We start from the raw sequence: 20,105 nt of genomic DNA on the forward strand, positions 1-20,105 counted from the left end.
TTAGAGGTTTCAGAGTTTTCCTGAATGGTTCTTTCTGTGTCAACATTATAGTTTCTTCGCTTAAAAGCATAAACCAAGAAACCCTTCAGCCCCACCCACCAGGGATTGCCAGTGAGCGAGACATTCATAGGGGCCATGATGTTTGTTATAAATTCTCATCAGGCTGAACAAAGACATTAGACACGTATCAAGGAACTCCTAGGTTTTATTGTACAGTCACAATAACTTTGGTCACCAGCCCAATATTTAGACTCAAAAGTTATTGGCTAACACACCCTTAAATTTCTTACAACCGAGTTCCACAAGAGTGGAGGTGAACAAGCCCTTAATTTTGTACAGTACACTTCAGTAAGTTCTCAACTCCCGCAGCACACAACCAAAGGTGCTGACTCACAAGTCACAGTACGTTTGATATTCAAAGGTGCTGGCTCACAAACTCTTCCTTCCCACAACAAACGTCAAAGCAGAGTATGGGGAAGAATATTCTAGTTATGCTTTGCCCATGCAAGGTGAGGGAGGAAAACAAAAAATAAAACCAGTGGTTAGATTGCACATTGTTGCTGCTGTGCCAGTGGTCCAGAGCAGGGGCTGTGAGACAAAGAAAGCAAAAAAGAGAAAGAGGGAAAAGACTAAGAGCAAAAAAGATAATATAGTCCTCTACAGCCATCCAGTAGGGATGCATTTTAAGGAATGTATACTGTTATTGCTAGGTTCTTATTTGTATTTATATAATTGAAATAATTTCTGCCGCCATACATTACTTTTGTGTTTGTAAGAGTGAATTCTCCATATCACTGTATTCCATCTGTGTAAAATTTCTGGGTTAGTCACTTCTAAACATACTCCAGTTTGACACTGACAGGAACACTTAAAGTGACTGCAGAAGCAGCAAACCACAAGACACAGTCTTCTGCAGGCTGGTCAAGTCATTAAAAAAAATGAGCTGCAAATTATAGTAAAGGTGCTGTCATTATGTTTTCACACTGTAGAACAAAGTTAATTTTAAAAAGACATTCCTGTGCAAAATGTTGTCATAAAGGGACAGTGGCTTTCATTACCAGCCTAGTTCTTTAGGGAGTTACAACCTCAGCAATTTTAATTCGCAGCAGACAGAAAGTTGTTATGCTAGTCATTAGCCCAGATGTTAATTTCCATCTAAATATTGCTCTAATTATGTAAAGAAATTAGTTATTTCAGGGACTCTTGAGTTACTGGAATCATCAGAGTATTTGATTTTTGGACCTGTATTTTGCAGTTTTTTCTTTATGTTTTGAGACTTTGATGACAAAATTTAATCTGTTAGAGCTCAGGTGCTTTTGGTTTTATGCAGACAAAATAAGAGCTTGTTAAAATCACAGCCTTTTGCTGGATGCCTGGGCAGAGTTCTGGCCATAGCTGCAGGGCCCCTTTGCTGACATCAGCAGGTCTCCATCCCAGCACAGGTTATGGGATGGAACCCATTTCCAGCCTAAGGCTGCATTTACCAGCATTCTGACAGAGGATTAGCCTGGGCTGCTGTAGCCAGTGTTTGGCTTCAGAAAACACCAGCCTCCCCTGCAGAAACCAGGGCAGCTTGGGATTTTGGAGCAGGCAGAGCTGCTTTAAGCAACTTGAAGCCACACAGGGACTGTCCCTGTGGTCTGGAGCTGTCTTGTCTCACTCCAGAAAGGGCATTAAGGAAGTGAATTAAAGCATGAGGCTTTGGTGCTGTATAAAACACTAGGTTTCAGTAGGTCTGCGTGCTTGTCACGTAAAAGACAGAATTCCATGGCCCAGTTAGCAGGGTACCCCTACTCATGCACAGGCTAATCTTGTCTTCCTTCCTTTGCCACTGCACATTGTAAGAGCACTCCTATTTACTTTTCCTTTATCACGCTGGTTCTTTGGGCCTTTGATTATTCATCTGAGTTTGTTCTTTTTATTTTCAAAAGCTTTATTGCCTGGCCTCCATCCCACTCTCCAGCCATGCAGGAGCCCTACCAGCAGGAGGCAAAGGCCTCTCTCCCAAAGGCAGTTGTAACATTTGAGTATGCTGCTGTTTTCTACAGCTCCTGAAGCAGCCCAGATGTTTCACACCTGGGACACAGATTGATTATGTTTCTTTGTAAGGGGCACATTGTAACCACTGCCTGAAGTCTGCCTTCCTTCAGTTGATCTCTGTCAGAATGAGCACTAAGAAAATGCAAAAAATGGGGCTGATTGTCAAACCAGGACACTGATGAAACCAAAATGAGCAATGTGTAACCTGATATTTGTGTTCTTCCCACCCAGAGTGCGAGCCCATAGAAGCTATTGCCAAGTTTGACTATGTTGGAAGATCTGCACGAGAGCTCTCTTTCAAGAAAGGAGCTTCCCTTCTGCTCTATCACCGAGCATCTGAAGACTGGTGGGAAGGAAGGCACAATGGGATTGATGGCCTTGTCCCTCACCAGTACATAGTGGTGCAGGATATGTAAGCAGTGTCTGGTGTGACTGGGTTCTTGTGGGGGTGTAAAGTCTGCAGTGCATAACAGTATTTGCCAAATGGGTCAGATAGATTAAACATTTGCCTTCTATGCAGGATACCTGTCTTTACAGCCCTGAATTGAAAGCTCCATCAAAAACTACTACTAGGCTAAGCTACTTCTATGGATACATTCCCAGTATCCCAGAGACAGATGCTGCTGCACCTATTTTAATTTGACTATCTCTTTGTAGCATTTGCTGACTTTTAACTTCAGAATAGCAAGAGCTGGGGAAATGCAGCCCTGAGCTCTTGTTTTGCAGTATTAGGCACGTGCTTTGCCAAGGATGACAAAGTTTTTTACAAAAAGGTTACATACACTCAAAGTGTAAAGAGCTCAGTAAACAGAGGGATTATAAACAATTTTGGGAAATGTGCAAGGGCTGCAGTGCATTTATAACATGACTGCTTTTCTTAAGGGGTTTAAAATCTGAGAATGCCATGGTGCTCTCATTCACTGACTTCTTATCTTGCCACCTGTGTTCTGTTCAGGGATGATACTTTCTCAGACACGCTGAGCCAAAAAGCAGACAGTGAGGCCAGCAGTGGACCCATAACTGAGGACAAGTCATCATCAAAGGATATGAACTCTCCTACTGACCGTCACTCAGATGTGTATTTAGGAAGGTAAGCTTCAGCATAACACGTTTTCAGTAATCCTGCTCACAGCTCAACTAACACAGTAATTACTCCTCCACACGCTTATGCTGGGTCACTAGAGTTTGTTCCACTTCTCCACTTGTGCAGGCAAAGAAAGAGATCAGAACCTCCACCTCCCCTAAGACGCCCAGGCAGGAGCAGTGACGGCCACTGCCCGGTACACCCACCTCACCCTCTCTCCAACTCGGCCATGGAGCTGGGCTCCCCCAGCCTGGCATCTCACTGCAGTCCCAGAGCCCTCCTTCAGAACCGCAACCTCAACGCCGACAGCCCTGAGCGGCGGCGCAGGCCTGGCCACGGCAGCCTCACTAACATCAGCAGGCACGACTCACTGAAGAAGATTGATAGCCCTCCCATTAGAAGGTCTACATCTTCTGGTCAGTACACAGGTTTCAATGACCATAAACCACTGGACCCAGAGTCAATAGCTCAGGTTTGTATCTTTTTTGTTTATGGCACTGTCTGATTTTCTGAGCAGCAAATCCCACTTGAATAGCACAGCACAGAGCACGTGCATTGTGGGAAGGTGTGTGCTGGGGAACATCCTGCTTGGCTTTCCAAACAGAGCGTGTGTGAAAGAAGATGCATTAAGCAATCTTGAATAGAAAAAAAAAGCACAAAGGGGAGTAAACACTGCAGAAGCAATAAAAAGAAATTATTTCCCATTACTCTGTAATGAAATTGCCTCTGCCGTACAGAACACTAGGACAGTATTACAATAGCTACATAGATCGCTTGCTCTGTTGAAGGCTGGCCTATTCTGACTTGCATGTAATTAGTGTTCAATTATACCTCAGTATTGTGGTAAGCAGAAAAGTGCTCTGACTGTCTAGTAGTGACCATTGCCATTCAAAGCAGAGATTTACAGTCCAGGGTCTTGTGGATTTTATAGTTTTCATATAGTTCATACCGTGTGTTGATTTGCTGCATGTAGTAGAACCTGATGTGCAGGATGTCATAGCTGCATAAATTGAGGGACATCTTACACCTGTGTGAACAGGCACCAGGCTCATTCCTGTCAGTGAAGAGAATGGAGTAGGAAGCACCCTGATCATCAAATTGGTCTGTTGTACTGAGCTGGTCTATTGGTCTATCTATTTACTCAAGAGCTCATAACAGCTCTTGAGTAAATAGATACCTCTGTCTTCAGAACTCACTTTTTGTCTAGGTAGGGTAATATGATTACTAGGAGCACCCTGAGGGTCCTCTATGATTGCAAACACACTTTACAATAATGCTGGCACTCATGTTTTAAAATTTAATGTACTGATAATGCCTGCTTTTCAAACTCCGCTTCCAGTGAGGAATAGAAGGGACTGATATGCTTAGGACAGAATCCATGTATTAGGGTTAGAAAGTGCAAGTGTTTTTATTGTTTTATTTTCTTCTAAGCAATTAATTTACTTTCCTGGAACACTGCTGTTTGGCTTAAGAGATCTCTTTTATATGCCTAGACTAGAACCCAAACTTTGATTAAACTATGTGAAAGTCAGTGTGAGCAGGCAGGGAGCACAAGATATTTTAAGCTTAGTTGTATCTCAATACCACTGAGAAGCAGTAAACTAGTATCTTGGTGCATTCTTTTAGCCTTCAGGCCTGAAATCGTGATGAAGAAAATAGTTTTTCTTAGGTATGCATATTGACCAATATCTTACAGATTTTTCCTGTTTAAGATTTAACTTGGTGAAACGAGAGGAGAAGAGCTGATAGGCACACAAACTTTATTTCCTTAGAAAACTAGGTTTTGTAACCCATGTGAGAGAATAGAGACCCTGAACACTGAAGCTTTAGATGAGCAGAGGAGTTAGCTAAGAGTGAGCAAATGGACTAAAATCTTTACAGCTGTCAGTACCCAAGAGATGACACAAATCTTCACCACTAAAACATTGCTATGCAAACATCAGTTGTCTTGACAGTCACTTCATAAATGGCTTGCAGATTTTGGTGTAACACCTTTTATCGATTCTCTTATATGAACAAGGTTAAATGTTTGTAATGTCTATCCAAAGCTGCCATATTGTCAGTTGTAACGTCTTTCAAATAAATCTGGTGGAAATTGATTTTAGCACTATCATAACTGTTAGAGGATAGTTGGTGAATTAATTAATGCATTTCCTTACCCCTCTGGCATTCAGTAGCAACATGAGTTACATGCTGCTCTCTCCTGTGCTCTGACCCAGGACATCGAGGAGACAATGAACACAGCGCTGAACGAGCTCCGTGAGCTGGAGCGGCAGAGCTCGGCCAAACACGCCCCTGACGTCGTGTTGGACACCTTGGAGCAAATGAAGAACACCCCCACCCCTGCCACCTCGACAGAGTCGCTCAGCCCTCTCCACAGCGTTGTTTTAAGGAGCTCCGAGCCTCAGATCCGCCGTAGCACTAGTTCTTCCAGTGACACCATGAGTACTTTCAAGCCCATGGTGGCCCCTAGAATGGGAGTGCAGCTGAAACCTCCTGCTCTTAGGCCAAAACCTATTGTTCTTCCAAAAACAAATCCTAGCGTAGGGCCTTCTCCTCCTTCCCAGGGTCCAGCCGACAAATCTTGCACAATGTAGGCAGCTCAGCCACCCATAGCGCCCAGCTGGGGTGTGCTAGGGAAAGAGATGGATTAACAATAGAAGTCAGGGCTCTGTAACATCATTTGTTCATGTTTGTAACTGGAGAGGGTTTGTTTTTCAGTGTTTTTGAATGTATTGTCTGAAAGTAGCTACATTAACATGGGCATTTGTATTTTGTATGGTTTCAATTAAATGAAAAACTGGACAATTGTGCATAGTTTTAAAAAACAAACATAGACTTACTTGAAAACTTGATGCTGCACCATTTGTAATAAAACCAACACAGATCACAAAGAGCTTGCCACGTTGTACCATACTTCACAGTCTTACTGTAGCTATATAACAGATCCTGCACAAAACTAAGGGGTGGGAGGGGGTTTAGGGGACATGGAGCCTCTCATTTCTGGGTCACCAAACCAAATCTCAAGCAGGTTAGGAAGAACTGAAATTTAGCATGTGAGGATTATGTGTCTGTGTGGAATGTCTAAGTCATCTCAGGCCACATTTCTTATTTAAGACACAAGAAAAAAAATCACCAAACCCTCACAAACTCATAATTGGCACCAAGTTTTAGCTTTCTTGTTGGCAGTCTCACTAGAGGCAAGTGCTGGATGGAGTTGGAGATCACATTGCTCTCACTAATACAAAGCAGCATTCCAGGACACAGCTAAAGCACATCTCCAGGATAGTATTTAGAAACTCCTTTTGCTGCCCTCTGTAACAGTGTACCTTATTCCATGAAGTTAGACCTTCATTCCCTGATACCACATTTTTTACAGAAGCTGAATTTGTTTGGAGTTCACAGAAGCCAGGCTCTGGGGACTGTGTGAACCTGTTGGTCTGTTAGGGAGCATGAGGGGCTATTAAAGGGATCAACTATGCAGTAATTCAGAAAAGTATCCCATTGACTTTATTGCTCAATGTCCAATTAAGGACATGATTTGGGTTGCAATAGTCCAAGTTTCGAGCTGACCCAGCCGTGCTGACTGCCTTGCACAGTGCAAATGCTCAGTTGTGCTGACAGCAGCAAGACGGGGACTCTGAAGAGGGACTACCCCCTGCCAGTGGTGCAGGGGTCACTCACAGGACAGGCAGCTGAGTTTCTACTGCCTAGATTCAAGCTGACTAAAGTTTTCCATAACCCTTTTCTCCTCCACTTCCCCTTTTTTTTTAATGACAGAAATCAGTACCTTTCTTATGTCTGTGTGAGTGGCAACTACCAACTTTGCTTAGCACTCTGTTAAACTTCGTTAGGCATGAGCTAAATCTACAGCTGTTTTGCACATTGCAACAGTAAGCCATAATACTCTTTCTGTGAACATATTTTCAAACATCCAATCTATAAAAGACGTTTCAATGAACTAAATGGGGAAAAAAATCACTTGGGGTCCATCTACAGAAGTACAACTGGCTGTAATTAAGATCTGTTTTTCCACATACTCTGTAAGATCTCACTTTTGGAAAGCTTGAAATTGCACAACTCAGTATAAATAAACAATTGAGTTTGGGAGGAGAAAAGTAGTGACAAAATTTGACAGAAATAATTGCTGAGGTGACAGGACTATTTTCCTGTTGGTATTTAGGAACAATTTATTCCTGGTTTACACCTTCTAGAAAGGTGATGCAATGCGAAGCTCCAGGTGTGAGAAGTACCCCATGAACTGCCTCTGAACCCCAAACTGTTGCTGGTATTTGCAAACACTTTTCAATTCAGTCAGAGGCTTACATGCATCTAGGTTAGAGGCAAAGTCTTAATCCCCCACAGTGGCTGTGCAGCATGGGTCAGCAAACCTCCATCCTTGTCAATTGTACTGCCTGGCCCTAATGCCAGCCCAGAGCCTTAGCCAGGCCAGCCCCACCTGCAGACCAGTGCTGGTCTGCTCACTTGTTTGGGACCAGAGGTATTTTCAAGCAGTTCCCCCAGTTTACTAGTCTCAGCGGAACAAAACTGGAATTTCAGCTTTCATTTACATACAGTTTTTGTCTAGCATTTTTAAATTAACCCACCTGGCACAATTGAGATGGTTACCTGTATCTTTAAATTGCATAGGGAATTTTGTATGTTTAAATAACTGTACTGGACTCCATAATGCTTTTATTAGAAATTGTTTAGCAAAAGAAAATATTAGAAACAGTGCATTTAGTGAATGCATCCACTTAGTGCATTCACACAGTTAATGTGTAGTTTGATGGTTATTATAGATACTTTAAAGCATAGTAAGTGGATATGTAACAGGAAAGACTGCTACATCTACAGGCGTACTAAAGGGTAACTCCTGCACACCTAATCCAATCAGTATTGTCCTTTACTGTCAAGTTTGATGAATTGCAGTACTGGTAGCTTCCTGCTTGTTGACTGTTACCTACTTGTGTCAATGTACATCTGTAGTATGTACATGTGAAAGTGCCTTTAAATTTTAGAGGAGCTTTAGCTTTGCTCTTGTACTGTTGCATTTCCATTGCATCCTTTCCTGTTTCGTGTATGGCTGCATTCCCATTGCATTCCTTCCACTCTTGAAGATCAAATAAAAACATGGAAAATCCACAGTTCTGGAAGAGAAATGTACTGTTAATCTGTTGTGACAATGCACTTTTATGTATAGTACTGTACATTTTTGGCATGTACCATTACAAGCTTCAGTATACATTCAAGTTTGTTCCTCATAGTGTATCTTTATAATAAAGAAGATAGTTCTGTCTGTGTGTGTAGTTTTGCTGGGGAAACCACCATATCTTCCAACATGGATTGACAATCTACTTCCCACATAAGGGAGCATCCAGCACACCAGCATCCCCCAGCTACCCACACCCCACACTGCATCAAGAGCTATGACTTTCTTGGCCTGAAGAAGCACTTGTTCCTGGAAAGTTCCTAGCCTAAGTTAAAAGTCCTTTGTATCTGAAGACCCCTCACAAAAAGCCACCAACTTCACGTAGTTCTGCCTGAGAACCCATCAAGTGTAGTCAGTCGTGCTCACAGTGGCTGAGGAAACCCCCTGCTGCCCACTTGGCAAAAACACCCTGCCACCCCGCCTCCTGCTCCCCACAGGAGAGGGAGGAAAACACTCCAGCTTATATATTTTAAAAATGGAGTGAAAAGAATTTAAAAAGGGACATACCTTAAAATGGAGATATCTCCTGGAACAAAAGAAGAGAGAGATGCTGTCAGGCTGGGAAGGGGTGTGGGGAGTGCCACAGTTAAGGGTCATCTTCAGTGACCTTATGTCTGAGAAATGGTGGCAATACACACCCTCCCAGCTGGCTCCAGGATCCAGGGGGTCTGATTGTCAGGCTGATAGCTGCAGGGAGATACTGAGCCTTACATGGATCAGGTGCTGTCACGGTCATTTCCTGGGCTTGGACTACAGCTGCCCAAATAGGTTTGCCATGCTTTCCCTACTTAGATGTTTAGGGGCAGAAGAGCTATTTGGAAATGCATTCTCAGTCCTAGCTTAAAAAACCCAAACCAGTCATCCCTGGTTGTTGAGGACCACTGTGTGCCTGAAGAAGACGTTCCTGGAAGCGTTCTGGGCCAGGCTGGATGGAGCTTTAAGCAGTCTGATCTTAAGGTGGAATGTGTGCCTGCTGTGGCAGGGGTAGGAACTGAATGATCTTTAAGGTGCCTTCCAACCCGAACCATGCTATGATTCTGTGTCAGGCAGTGTGGGGTAGTGTGGGAGAAGGGGCACAGCAGCCCCCCGAGCTCAGAGCAGGACTGCCCTCGCTGGGAAAGCTGTGATTGCTCATTGATCAGCCCATGGCAGCAGCTTTGCACCACAGCGTCCGGCAACCAACTCTGGGCATTTCTGCTTGTCCCCTACTGCACAAAAGCTGACTCAGACACACAGGAGGGGACAACAAAGGTCATTCCTCATTCAAGTCCTACACAGCCCAGAGGATGCATAACCCAATTTCCACAGTCAGATCATTCACTGGTGAGGGGAGGGACTTATGTGGTGGCTTTTAGTCTGTTTTAAAATAAGTAAGAAAACACAAGAAAATGAGTCTTCTCCTGTTTTATAATATGAAGTTTCAGCATTGCGCGGTGCTGACTTCCTAACTTCCTTCCAGTTTTTGTAGTGGAAGGAAGCCCAGCTCTCACGGAGACAGCCAAAGCTTTTGACAGGTGGTGGAGGAACTGCTGACTCTACTGATGCTCAAAAAGCAAAAGGGTGATGAGATATTTTGCTGAGAAAAGTGTATTGGCTGAACAGAAAAAGAGTAGCAGTGGCAGCAGAGTGTCTAGCTCTTAGGCCATTGCTGCAAACCATTGTTTCAAGCCACATGCAGCTCTAGGATGTGGCACTGCCCCAGCCTGCATGAAAACCTCCTCAGACAACATAAGGAAACCATGAAGGATCCACCCAGGTTTTAAGTTCTCCTTGGTAGAGACACACGGATTTTTTTCTTACTCTGTGGCTCACATGGACTTACCCTGACCAGAGTGATCCACAGTTCCTCTCTTATTACTCGGGATTATTAATACTCTCTTATTACTCTGTTCAGTCTCTGCTACCCTGTGGAACAAGCCTTGACATCAGTCTGGATGAAACTGATACAGGGGGAGCAACTGAAGCGGGAAAAGTATTAACTGGAGATGGTACAAGATGAAGGTATCATTCTTGTACATAGGAATATTGCTTTTTCCATGAACCTGCCTCTTGAGGGAAAAAAACTCCCACTATAATATATGGAAGCCTAAACAGATCACCAATTTAGCATCCTAAAATCTAGTTAGCTGAACCAGCTCAATTATTGTTTAAAAAACAAACAAACCAACTGCTCATTCAGACATGCCACTGTAACTGCAGCTACTCCCTGTTTCTGCATTTTGTACAAGGGCATTTGCAGATCACACAGCTGGCAGCACCAGTCTCTGCCAGCACTCTGGCTCCAGCAGATCCAGCCAGAGGAAGTTTTTCCTGCCAGGGAGCCCTGATGGCTCAGAGGTGTCACTCGCTCTGCACAGCACTGCTGCAGCTCACCCAGACTGCCTCAGCCTCCCCCCCAGGCACTGCCACCCCTCAGCCTGTCCTGGCAGCCAGCCCCACTGGATACCCCGCTCCCCCTGGCCCCAGCAGGCTGCAGCCCTAGCACAGTGTGTTAGCTCCTCTCACCCAGCCATCCCACTGATCAGTGAGGCTAAAACCAGTGGAAAGGAAAACAGAAAATGGCAGGCCTCGGAGCAGCCTGCCTGATGTGAGAACAAACCTTGTGCGGTGGCCCTAAGCTGGAATGAAGGGAGAGAAGAGCTCTGTATTCCCTCTCCTTCTCATCCAGCAGGTACACTGAGAGCTGGCAGGCCCAAGGGCTGGAAGGAGACATGCACAATTTGACGCTGACTGAGGGGTTAAATAGAGTTGAATGACCTTATCTGGGTCTGGCTGAATTGGACAGATCAGCAGGTTTTCTCTTACCTTTCTCAATATATACATGCAAATTAAAAATGCAGGAATACACTTTTTACTGTAACACTGCAGTCAGCTGAGCCTCTGCCCCACGGCTGCACACATAGTGTGCCCCATGTCTGTCTCTTCTCCCGAGTAATAAGAGATAAGCCAAGAGGAAATGGCCTCAAGTTGAATCATGGGAGGTTTAGAAAAATTTAGATGTTAAAAAATGGATGTTAGAAAGTGGATGTTAGAAAATGGATGTTAGAAAAATTTCTTCACTGAAAAGCTTGTGAAGCGCAGGAAAAGGCTCCCCAGGGAAGTGGCTGAGTCACCATCCCTGGAGGCACTTAGCAGCCACATAGATGTGGCACTTGGAGACAAGATTTGAGGGTGGATATGGCAGTGCTGGATTGACAATTGGACTCAAGGATATGAAAGGTCTTTTCCAACCTAAACACTTCTATGATTCTGCGATCTCCAGTTGTGTGACTGCCATCTCCCAGCAGGGTCAGGCCACACTGGTCACCACAGACACATGAGAGCAGCTTAGTGATTCAGGGTAGGAGGCTGTGGAATTTCCCTTTTTTAATTAAAAAATTGCATTGATTTATTTTTTTCAAATAGCATACTAATGGAATATGAACATTAAGTACAAGGCAAAAAAATTCAGCTGTGATATAGACAAGTTGTGCTGTACAAAGGAGGTCAAACACTTGTGGGATCAAAATCAATAACAGCTGCGCTGACTTCAGCTCTGTGGATAAACCAAAACCAACCCCTGCCTGTTCTCATCTCTGTGAAGCACATTGATTCCTCCCTTAATATCTGCCATGTGCCTTTTCAGTAGTGTACACTGACATCTATAAACCCTGACCAAACAACATAAAATAGTGATTTACATTTATTTGAATGAATTACGCTCCAGGAGGAACAAATCGCTGAGCCCAGTACTGCTCTGGAGGTGAATGAGACACTCATTGAAATGGTCAGGCTTCTGGCAGTGAGTTTTTGATTGCAAAGAAATGGCATTAATATGGATGTTGATACCAGAGTCATGAATAGAGAATTTAAATATGTTAAAGGTGGAAAATGCCTAAAATTCTTCATGACTTCAACCTAGAACTGCTACGTACTTTAAAACAAGACACTGCAACATGTATTTTAATTGGGTTTTTACCTGCCCACAATCTTTTCTGAGACAGACATTACAGTAACATCCTGGCAAACAGCACCAAGGTGAATACAACAGGGTTAACCATCAATACTCAGAGGTTTAAGCTGAATTCCACCTGGACAGTCTTCTCAGCAATTTAATTTTTTTTTTTTCTGAAAGCTACTACAAGAATATGTCAAAAATTAATTTCAGACTTAGGGCGAAGATAATTTTTAAATCTGTCATACACATCACAAGGCTTATTTTATGATTAAGTCAAAGTTATTCTGAACAAAATCAGGTCATATACAATGTTACAACCAGAGGTAGAAATGTGGCTAATCTGGGGCTGCTAAATCATATAGCAATTCTGAACTCTCCCCTGTACCTGTCCCAAAATTACAAACTAAAAACAAATAAATATATATGTATGCATACATCACATATATAATTTATTGAAAGCATGGGACCAGGTACATTGCAAAATTCCTGCTGTACGTTTTATTTCTGGTTAAGAAAACAGAGTAATGTGGTCTGTTTTGGAGGGGGAAAGCCCTCCATCCCTGTGCAGCTTGTGGGGAACACCAGGCACCCTGATTGTCTCATTTTGACATCCCCACAGGACCACCCTTCTCCTGCTCCCCAGGCTGGCAGCACAGCAGGTTCTGCCAAGCTTTCTCCAACCAGAACCTGGGCAAAGCTGTCACTACACCTCAAACCTTCAAAATTCTTCCAGTGTTAAAAATTAACTTTGTCAAACCCTGGACATTCAGAACTAATACAATTTCTTACATACTGTGGGCCTAAATGCCATTTGTATCCATGTACATCCATGAGTTGTGCACATGAAAATGTGCATGTTCAGTGAAGCAGCAGCTGATTTACAAGCTTTTATGTAAAATCTTGAGTTTATTCTGTACCTGCATTGTAGTATTTGGTCTCTGGTTTGGCCTCTATAGAAATAACTTTATGTTTACATGCCACCAGTTTGTGTGTTTTCCATTTCAATGCTTTAACTTTTTTCTTGCTTTATAGGTGTACCAGCAGGCTCCAGCATCTCAATGCCATTTCTGTGGGCACTACAGTTCCATCTCCAGTGCCAGGTAAATTTATTATTACCTCAAAGGAAACTCAATTTTTTTAGAGATCTATTAGTAACACAAGTCACAGAATAATTCAGTTATGCTTAATGTGCTTTTCATTCTTAGTTAATAAAATAAATGGGAAGGCAATTCCTGAAGATAATTTAACTTTTTCCAGTGTTTCCTTTTCTTGGTGAAAAAAACAAAGCTTGGGCTTTATAAATTTAGCAGCATCTGCCCCAGATATCAGCTGTGGAAGGAGCCCCGTTTGAGTATGCCCATGCAGGGTGGCAGCACTACTCTGGCCCCTGCACTGTGACTTCCAGGGCTCACCTCTGGCCACCACAACATCAGTGGGACATTTTCATGTCTCTAACCTGAGACTAAGTGTGAGAGCATTTTAATCTATACAACTCCTCTAACACACTCTGAATCCCATGTGTCATGGCCAAAGTAAAGCAGCACTCAAATGCAGTAGGAGACAGTCCACACCTTGCTCCCTTAGGGGAGGACTGGAGGTAAATATGTCACCTGCGCCATCCCTACAAGGTTACTGAGTGTCACACATCATCCCCAAGGCTCTTTTCCCTCTTTGCCAAAGCCAACACAAATATCTCCAATGCCAGTAGTGCCTCAGTTTCCCCACTGCTTCCACTTTTCAAAGCACTGGCAACAGTCATGTCTCATCTGACTAAAGGAAGGATTTCAGTTTCAAATAAAACATATCAAGTGGGGAATTGTGTGTGGCAGAACTGCTTGTAGAATTAGGCGCTGCAATTCTGCAAAAGGAAATACAAATCACTTTGATGTTATGCTTATGTGCAGGAATATTTTCCAGTGTTGCTTGCAGTAGTCTGAGTAAGAGTGAGGGATAATTAGGTTTGATCATAACTTCTGTCAAGATAGCACTGAAGTGGGAGTGGTGCTCTTCTCTCCAGGGTTTTGTAATTCACTCTTATCTCTGGGAAATGCTGCCCAGCACCTCTGGTGTCACACTCCAGTGGGGGCAGAGTTTGACAGGGGAAGGACCTGAGTGGGGGATGATCTTAAATTGGGCAGAAGATGACTCTGTGTTAGAGTGCCAAAATATGGGACAAAAGATTCAGCCAAAGAGGCAATGAGCTGGGCCCAGCTTACTCTCATGTACCCAAGTGCTGGGAGATACTTCGCTGCAGGGTGTCCTCACTGCTGGGTCAGGGTGTGCAGGGAAAGGAAGCAGCAGGGCCTGGGGGAAGTTGCAGATGTTTCAGCACTTAGAAGACCAGGGAGGGAAAAAAGGTCACTGTAATTCAGGTGAAAAGTGATGCTTGAATTCCTGTCAAGTTTCCTATCCACCACAAGTGATTTTGTGTCCTCTGCCATAGTGTTGAAGGCAGGAGTGGCAGCCCACGCTGAGCTGGCCACTGAGGCTGTGCAAGGAGCCTGCATCATGCAGGAGGTGAGACACCAGACACAGACAGGCAAAGAAAGGCACCACCAGATTTTGTGCCCACACACAGCTCTGTCTGTACGCAGGTCTGGTACAAGTGTGTCTCCAGAATGATTGTCCGTAAAACTGTTCTGTTTAACCCAAAGCAGAGTCCTTTGGAAACTTCATTTTCCTTCGTGTATTGTTACATGCACTACTCAGAGTATGAAATATAAAACAATTTATTTTAAGCTCTAGCTTGTACCTCAGGGTAACTGAATATTAAAAATTCATGGTTCAGTTCATAACATTTTCTCATAATTTGTGTGGGTTTTCCATGGGGTTTACCATTTAAGGGGAGCTGAATGCACATTTCATGGTGGGAGCACTGGCATTTGGCCTCCAGCAAAATCCCAGTCCCCAGCAAGTTAACCTATACAGGAACATAAGACTTATTCTATTGGCTTGTACTACAAAATATACTGTCTGATTTTTTTTAAAGAAAAAATGTTCCAAAAGGCCTAAACCAAACTGTCCAACAGCCTCTCTTTAAATCTAACTATTTTACAAGTGACAAGCTCTCTTCCAGATTCAAACACCAAACCACAGTCCTGCCATTTTTAAGAGACTCCAGAATTAAATTCAACTGCATCTCTCATTCCATATATATAGGATATTAACCTTACATTGCATCTTTGTGAAATATTGTATACCTAAGTTATAAATTACAAAAACTTGGACTGTAAAGATATCATACAGCAAATAAGTTTAAGCAATCAAAAAGTCAACCACAAACTGAGAAAAACATTATTTCTTGCACAGCTGAGCACCTCATTAATACAAGACATAAACCAAAGCAAAGAAGCACAGAGAGAGAAAACAAAGCTGGCTTTAATAGGATTTCCCCTTTCACAGCAAATTCTGCAAGCTTAAATATATTTTCCATAATAAAAATCGACAAAAGAACCTCTGTAACTTGTTCCTAAAGAAATATTTTAATGAAATGCTTTGCTGCATTTTTCATGCTTATAGGATAAATGCATTTCATTGTAAAATCTTATATAAAACAACTCTGCTTTAACATAAGAAAAATGCTTTTTTGTTTGTTTTGGTCTTTCTAGAATGAAACATTGCTGTGAAGTACGTCTTCAGGAAATATCCTGAGCTACACAAAGTGGCATTTCCTGATGGCACGATGACTTACTGGAAAATTACAGGTCACTTCTGGCAAACAGCTTTGGGATGTCTCATCTCCCTCAGCAGAGAAAGCCCCAAGGGCACACAGAGAAAACCCAAAGTACGAGTCAGGGCACTGGGGACCAAATATTGCTATTAAAATAGTAACGCTTAAGAATGCAAAGGAAAAGCTGTCAGACTAAGAACTTCTATTTGAGAGAAACAGATGAAAAATTTAGCAGCCTTGTGTTTTATTTAAGGAGTTCAGCTCAGCAATCTGAGGACACTGCTCTTCCTCCCTCCAGCAGCACATGCTGCCCATGGCTTGGCAGGACCCCAAAGAGGAGTTCAGGTATATTTATAAGTCATTATAACCTGAGGTTTTCCTAACACTCTTATAAGTGGCAAGTCTTTCCCCATACTCACAATTTTCAGCTCTTACCTACGTAAAGATCCTTCCTATGTGTTTCCTTCTGTTGTGAGCAGCACAGGAAGGGATGGAAACTCGCTGCTTTTTAAACTCCATCTGTTAATCATTCATGGTTTGCAAATGTCCTGCAGCCACTGACCTTTCAGAAACATTATCAGTTTGAGACTTGTTCCTTTTAAATGAATCTGATAACATCAAATGTCCCTTGGTGACATCTTAGAGTGTTTTATAGAGAAATAATTTCCATATTTATTTTTTTTTAGAAACCACTTGATTAAACTGCTACAACATCATTTTTCATTTCTCCCATTTATTGTGCAACCAACTACCTCTGGGTCTCTGCAAGGACAAAATCACTATCTCTTAGTTTCTGTTACCAGTCTCCATTACACACACATATGAAAACACATGCAAACAGGTTTCACACCCCGGCCCCAAATCTGGAAGACAGGTGTTTCCATTCCCAAGGCTCTTGCAAATTTCCCTAATATCTTTCCTAAGCCGACAGACCCACCAAACAGGGATAACATTCCTCAAGTGTTTTATGAATATACATGTATTTTCATATTTAGGAAGACTAAAGGGGATAATATCCAACGTTAAAATCATTTTTGATGCAGTGCATGTGTTTTCCACCATGAAAATCCATTCATGAGCATCCTTCACGTGGATACCAACTTCTCCTCCCTCCTGGACTTTGCATTTTGACAAGCAGTGTTCTGTAGTCCATTCATGGCAGAGAATCGAGAGCCTGCCATCTCTTGACTGTTCACAGAAGGAAATGGGTGGGCCACATTGGACCATTTTTTTTTTGGTAGTTCTTTGTAGCATGCTGCAACATCTCATTAACACTCCTAGACATGTAAGGAAGCAGTTGATATACATATCAGAGGATTTTCACTTCTGTTTAAAAATGTCTCTACTAACTTACGAACTGCAATAATTTGTTGAACATCTTGGAAAAATCTCTAGGACAAACATTCCCTCATCAGAACTTCCTATTAAAATAATTTGCAGCAATATTCCTTCTAACAAGAGAACAAATTTCTGAACCAATGCTGTCCCTGTAAATAAATACTTTCCCTAAAGATAGGAGGTTTAACAGTATCTAGTAGAGGTAGTTTAACATCACTGAAAAGTTTCCTCAAAGTTTCCTCCTCCCCTGAATTTACTCATTAGTGGACTTGCACATCCTCTAATCTTGTGAGCAGTCTCTGCTGTAAGAAGTCAGTTGTGTGACTTCCAACAGTATCCTTCATCTCATCGAGCTTCAAAGTTTTTCAGCAGCTGATCACAGTTAAATCCACCTCTCTTAAAATACAGTGACAGAAACTGTCTCTTACTTGGGAAGAAGACGGGTGGGAACACTCAACAAGTTGGGGCATAAATCTTCTAGTCTGTACCAGAGAAATGCAAGAGACATTGATTATTTCAAGAGCCGGTTGTCTTTCATCATCAGAAAGACTGATAAGGTAGAAAAAAATCACCTTGGTATGAGATTTCTTGAGGTCACTTGCCAAAAATCATATACAATATTATACCTGCAGAACAATAGCACAGTTTACAAATCTTTATGCACTGGCGTCACCCGATCTGGGACACAGCTGCACTGACATCACAGTTTATGCCTGACTAGATATCCAAATAAAAATCCTATGTAGTATTTCATACTTCATTTATTTGTAATTGCCCCATGACCACAGACTTGCATTAACTCAAACAAAAGTAAACTGAGCAGATCCTAGCAGAGAGCAGAGACTATATGAAGTGGCTTTGAAAGGCTTCCAGTGCTGATGCAACATCGGAAGAATAAGATGGGCACTGCACAAACCCTCCCACTTTGTGATTAATTTTTAGTGTCAATGGGACAACCCAATGACACGCTGGATTTAAGTCCAGCACTTGAAAGATTCAAGCAAGCAAAAGCTTGGAATATTTTGTATGAAAAACAAACAAATGGTAATACATCACTTTTTTTTTTTTTTTTTTTTTTTTTTTTTTTCCTTATATTAGTACGTGGAAACCACACAGCTCAGTGAATTTCTGAAACGTAGTTCTTAGTTCTTTTTAACATCATTTACTGGAGTAATTATAAAGGTCCAAACAAGAAGAAAAGGAAAAAAAAAAAAAAAAACCCACCCTGGTTTCTGTAGATGTCAACAGTGGTGCTGTAAGAGCTGGATTTTGCCTTTGCTTAGAGGAACTAGAACAAGTACTCCAGGACATGTGCCAGTGGTGCTCCTCATGTCAGTAGAATGCTGAAGCACACAGTTATCAGAGGTTTTTAAAGAAAAAAGGACTTAAAACATATCTATGATTACTTTCCTAAATCAAAAGTGACACAGCCTCCAGCATAGCCTAGATTCCTCCCCAGCACTATACAGAATCAAATCCCAAGATGCTTCTGAGCCAATATTCTTCCTATGCTTCCTGACAGTTAATACAGTTCTGCTGGCATACCCAAAACTTATCTGCAAGAAAGCACAGGACAAGATGAAATTGGAGATACTTAGGAAATATTGGTGCTATTAGACTGTCCACCCCAAATTCAGATTTTCCCTTTTCTGGACTTTGTGGTGACTGCAAATCGGTGTTTATGAAAGCAACATGTAAGCCCTGATGTGAAACACCACTGCTGCCATTTATGAGGCTTCATTTTGAAGTGTATGGCTTAGCAGAGAAACTAACATGTGGTGAAGGATTTAGGGATTTTTAAAAGTAGCTGATGAACAGAATATTATGTTCTTTTAAAACAGCCATCACCCTGCATCAAGTTGAATGGATTTTTATCCTTACAAAACCAAATTGTTGGATGTGCCCTGCAGTCTAGGAGGTTGCTTTCTTGCACAACTGCAGAAACATAGCTGATAATTATGCTCATGGTTCCTACAGAGGTAAAATAGGCATTACACCCAATCTCCTAAAGAAAGAATCATTGAAAGCAACAGCATTTACATACAGTGCCCTGGTCCTCTGGATCACCTATAAGAAAAAGGCCCTGACAAGGAGGAATTCGTGCCTAACTCATGAGTAAGAGAAAAAGACAGTGTATTGTTCTTAAAGCCCAAGGAGTAAGGGAAAGCAAAGGCAATTTAAACAAAACTGCAAAAATGATGTATTTCCAAGGCAGAATACACTTTTTTTTTTTCTGTATTAAATGGGAGTATTTGAAGCAAATCAGCTTAAAATTACTTTTTTCAAATGGGCACCTAATGCCCCATTGAGTTGTGTCATTGGCAGATACAGAGGTGAAGAGTACACACAAAGTGTTTGGGAGCAGCCCCAGTGCCAGAATTATGTTTTATTAACACACCTTATATAATAATATACACCTTGTATAATAATAGTGCATATAATTACATCTGGCTTAGCAATTTATGGCTTATTTAACTTTATAAATGTGAAAGAAAAACTTAGCATGAGGACATGGAAAACCAGGTAATGACACTGGAAGGGCATGTTAACTGGACTGCAGCAGGTGCAAGAGTTTCTGTACATATCAGGCAAAAGGTTCAGAGCCTTCCAGAATGACAACCATCACCCTCCTGAAGGAACGTGATGAAAAATTCTGCTCCATCACCATGACAACTCGTGCCACATCATTGCTATAGCAACTGGCTGAACATTATTAGTTTTTAACCATACACTCAATGGCCAGTGTGCAAATGAGGAGGAGCCACCAGGGCGCTTAGCTCAGCCCTGCTGCTGCTCCCACCCCAATCTGTCTTTTTTGCAGTGT

At 42.2% G+C, this 20,105-nt stretch overlaps 1 protein-coding gene across 4 annotated transcripts in view; it reads left to right on the plus strand.

The window, feature by feature from the left end:
- The window catches only part of SRGAP1 (SLIT-ROBO Rho GTPase activating protein 1), a 138,675-nt gene extending 130,252 nt beyond the window's left edge, over positions 1-8,423 (plus strand). For all 4 annotated transcript variants that reach the window (XM_072922670.1, XM_072922675.1, XM_030258880.4 and 1 more), the window contains 4 exons: positions 2,272-2,452; positions 2,996-3,130; positions 3,251-3,596; positions 5,344-8,423. In XM_072922670.1, the coding sequence (XP_072778771.1) occupies positions 2,272-2,452; positions 2,996-3,130; positions 3,251-3,596; positions 5,344-5,721 (1,040 nt within the window). In that variant the 3' untranslated portion in view covers positions 5,722-8,423. The remainder of the gene's footprint in view (positions 1-2,271; positions 2,453-2,995; positions 3,131-3,250; positions 3,597-5,343) is intronic.
- The last annotated feature ends 11,682 nt before the right edge of the window (positions 8,424-20,105 follow it).

The sequence above is a fragment of the Taeniopygia guttata genome, chromosome 1A, assembly GCF_048771995.1.
Source record: "Taeniopygia guttata chromosome 1A, bTaeGut7.mat, whole genome shotgun sequence".
In the NCBI taxonomy this organism is placed as follows: domain Eukaryota; kingdom Metazoa; phylum Chordata; class Aves; order Passeriformes; family Estrildidae; genus Taeniopygia; species Taeniopygia guttata.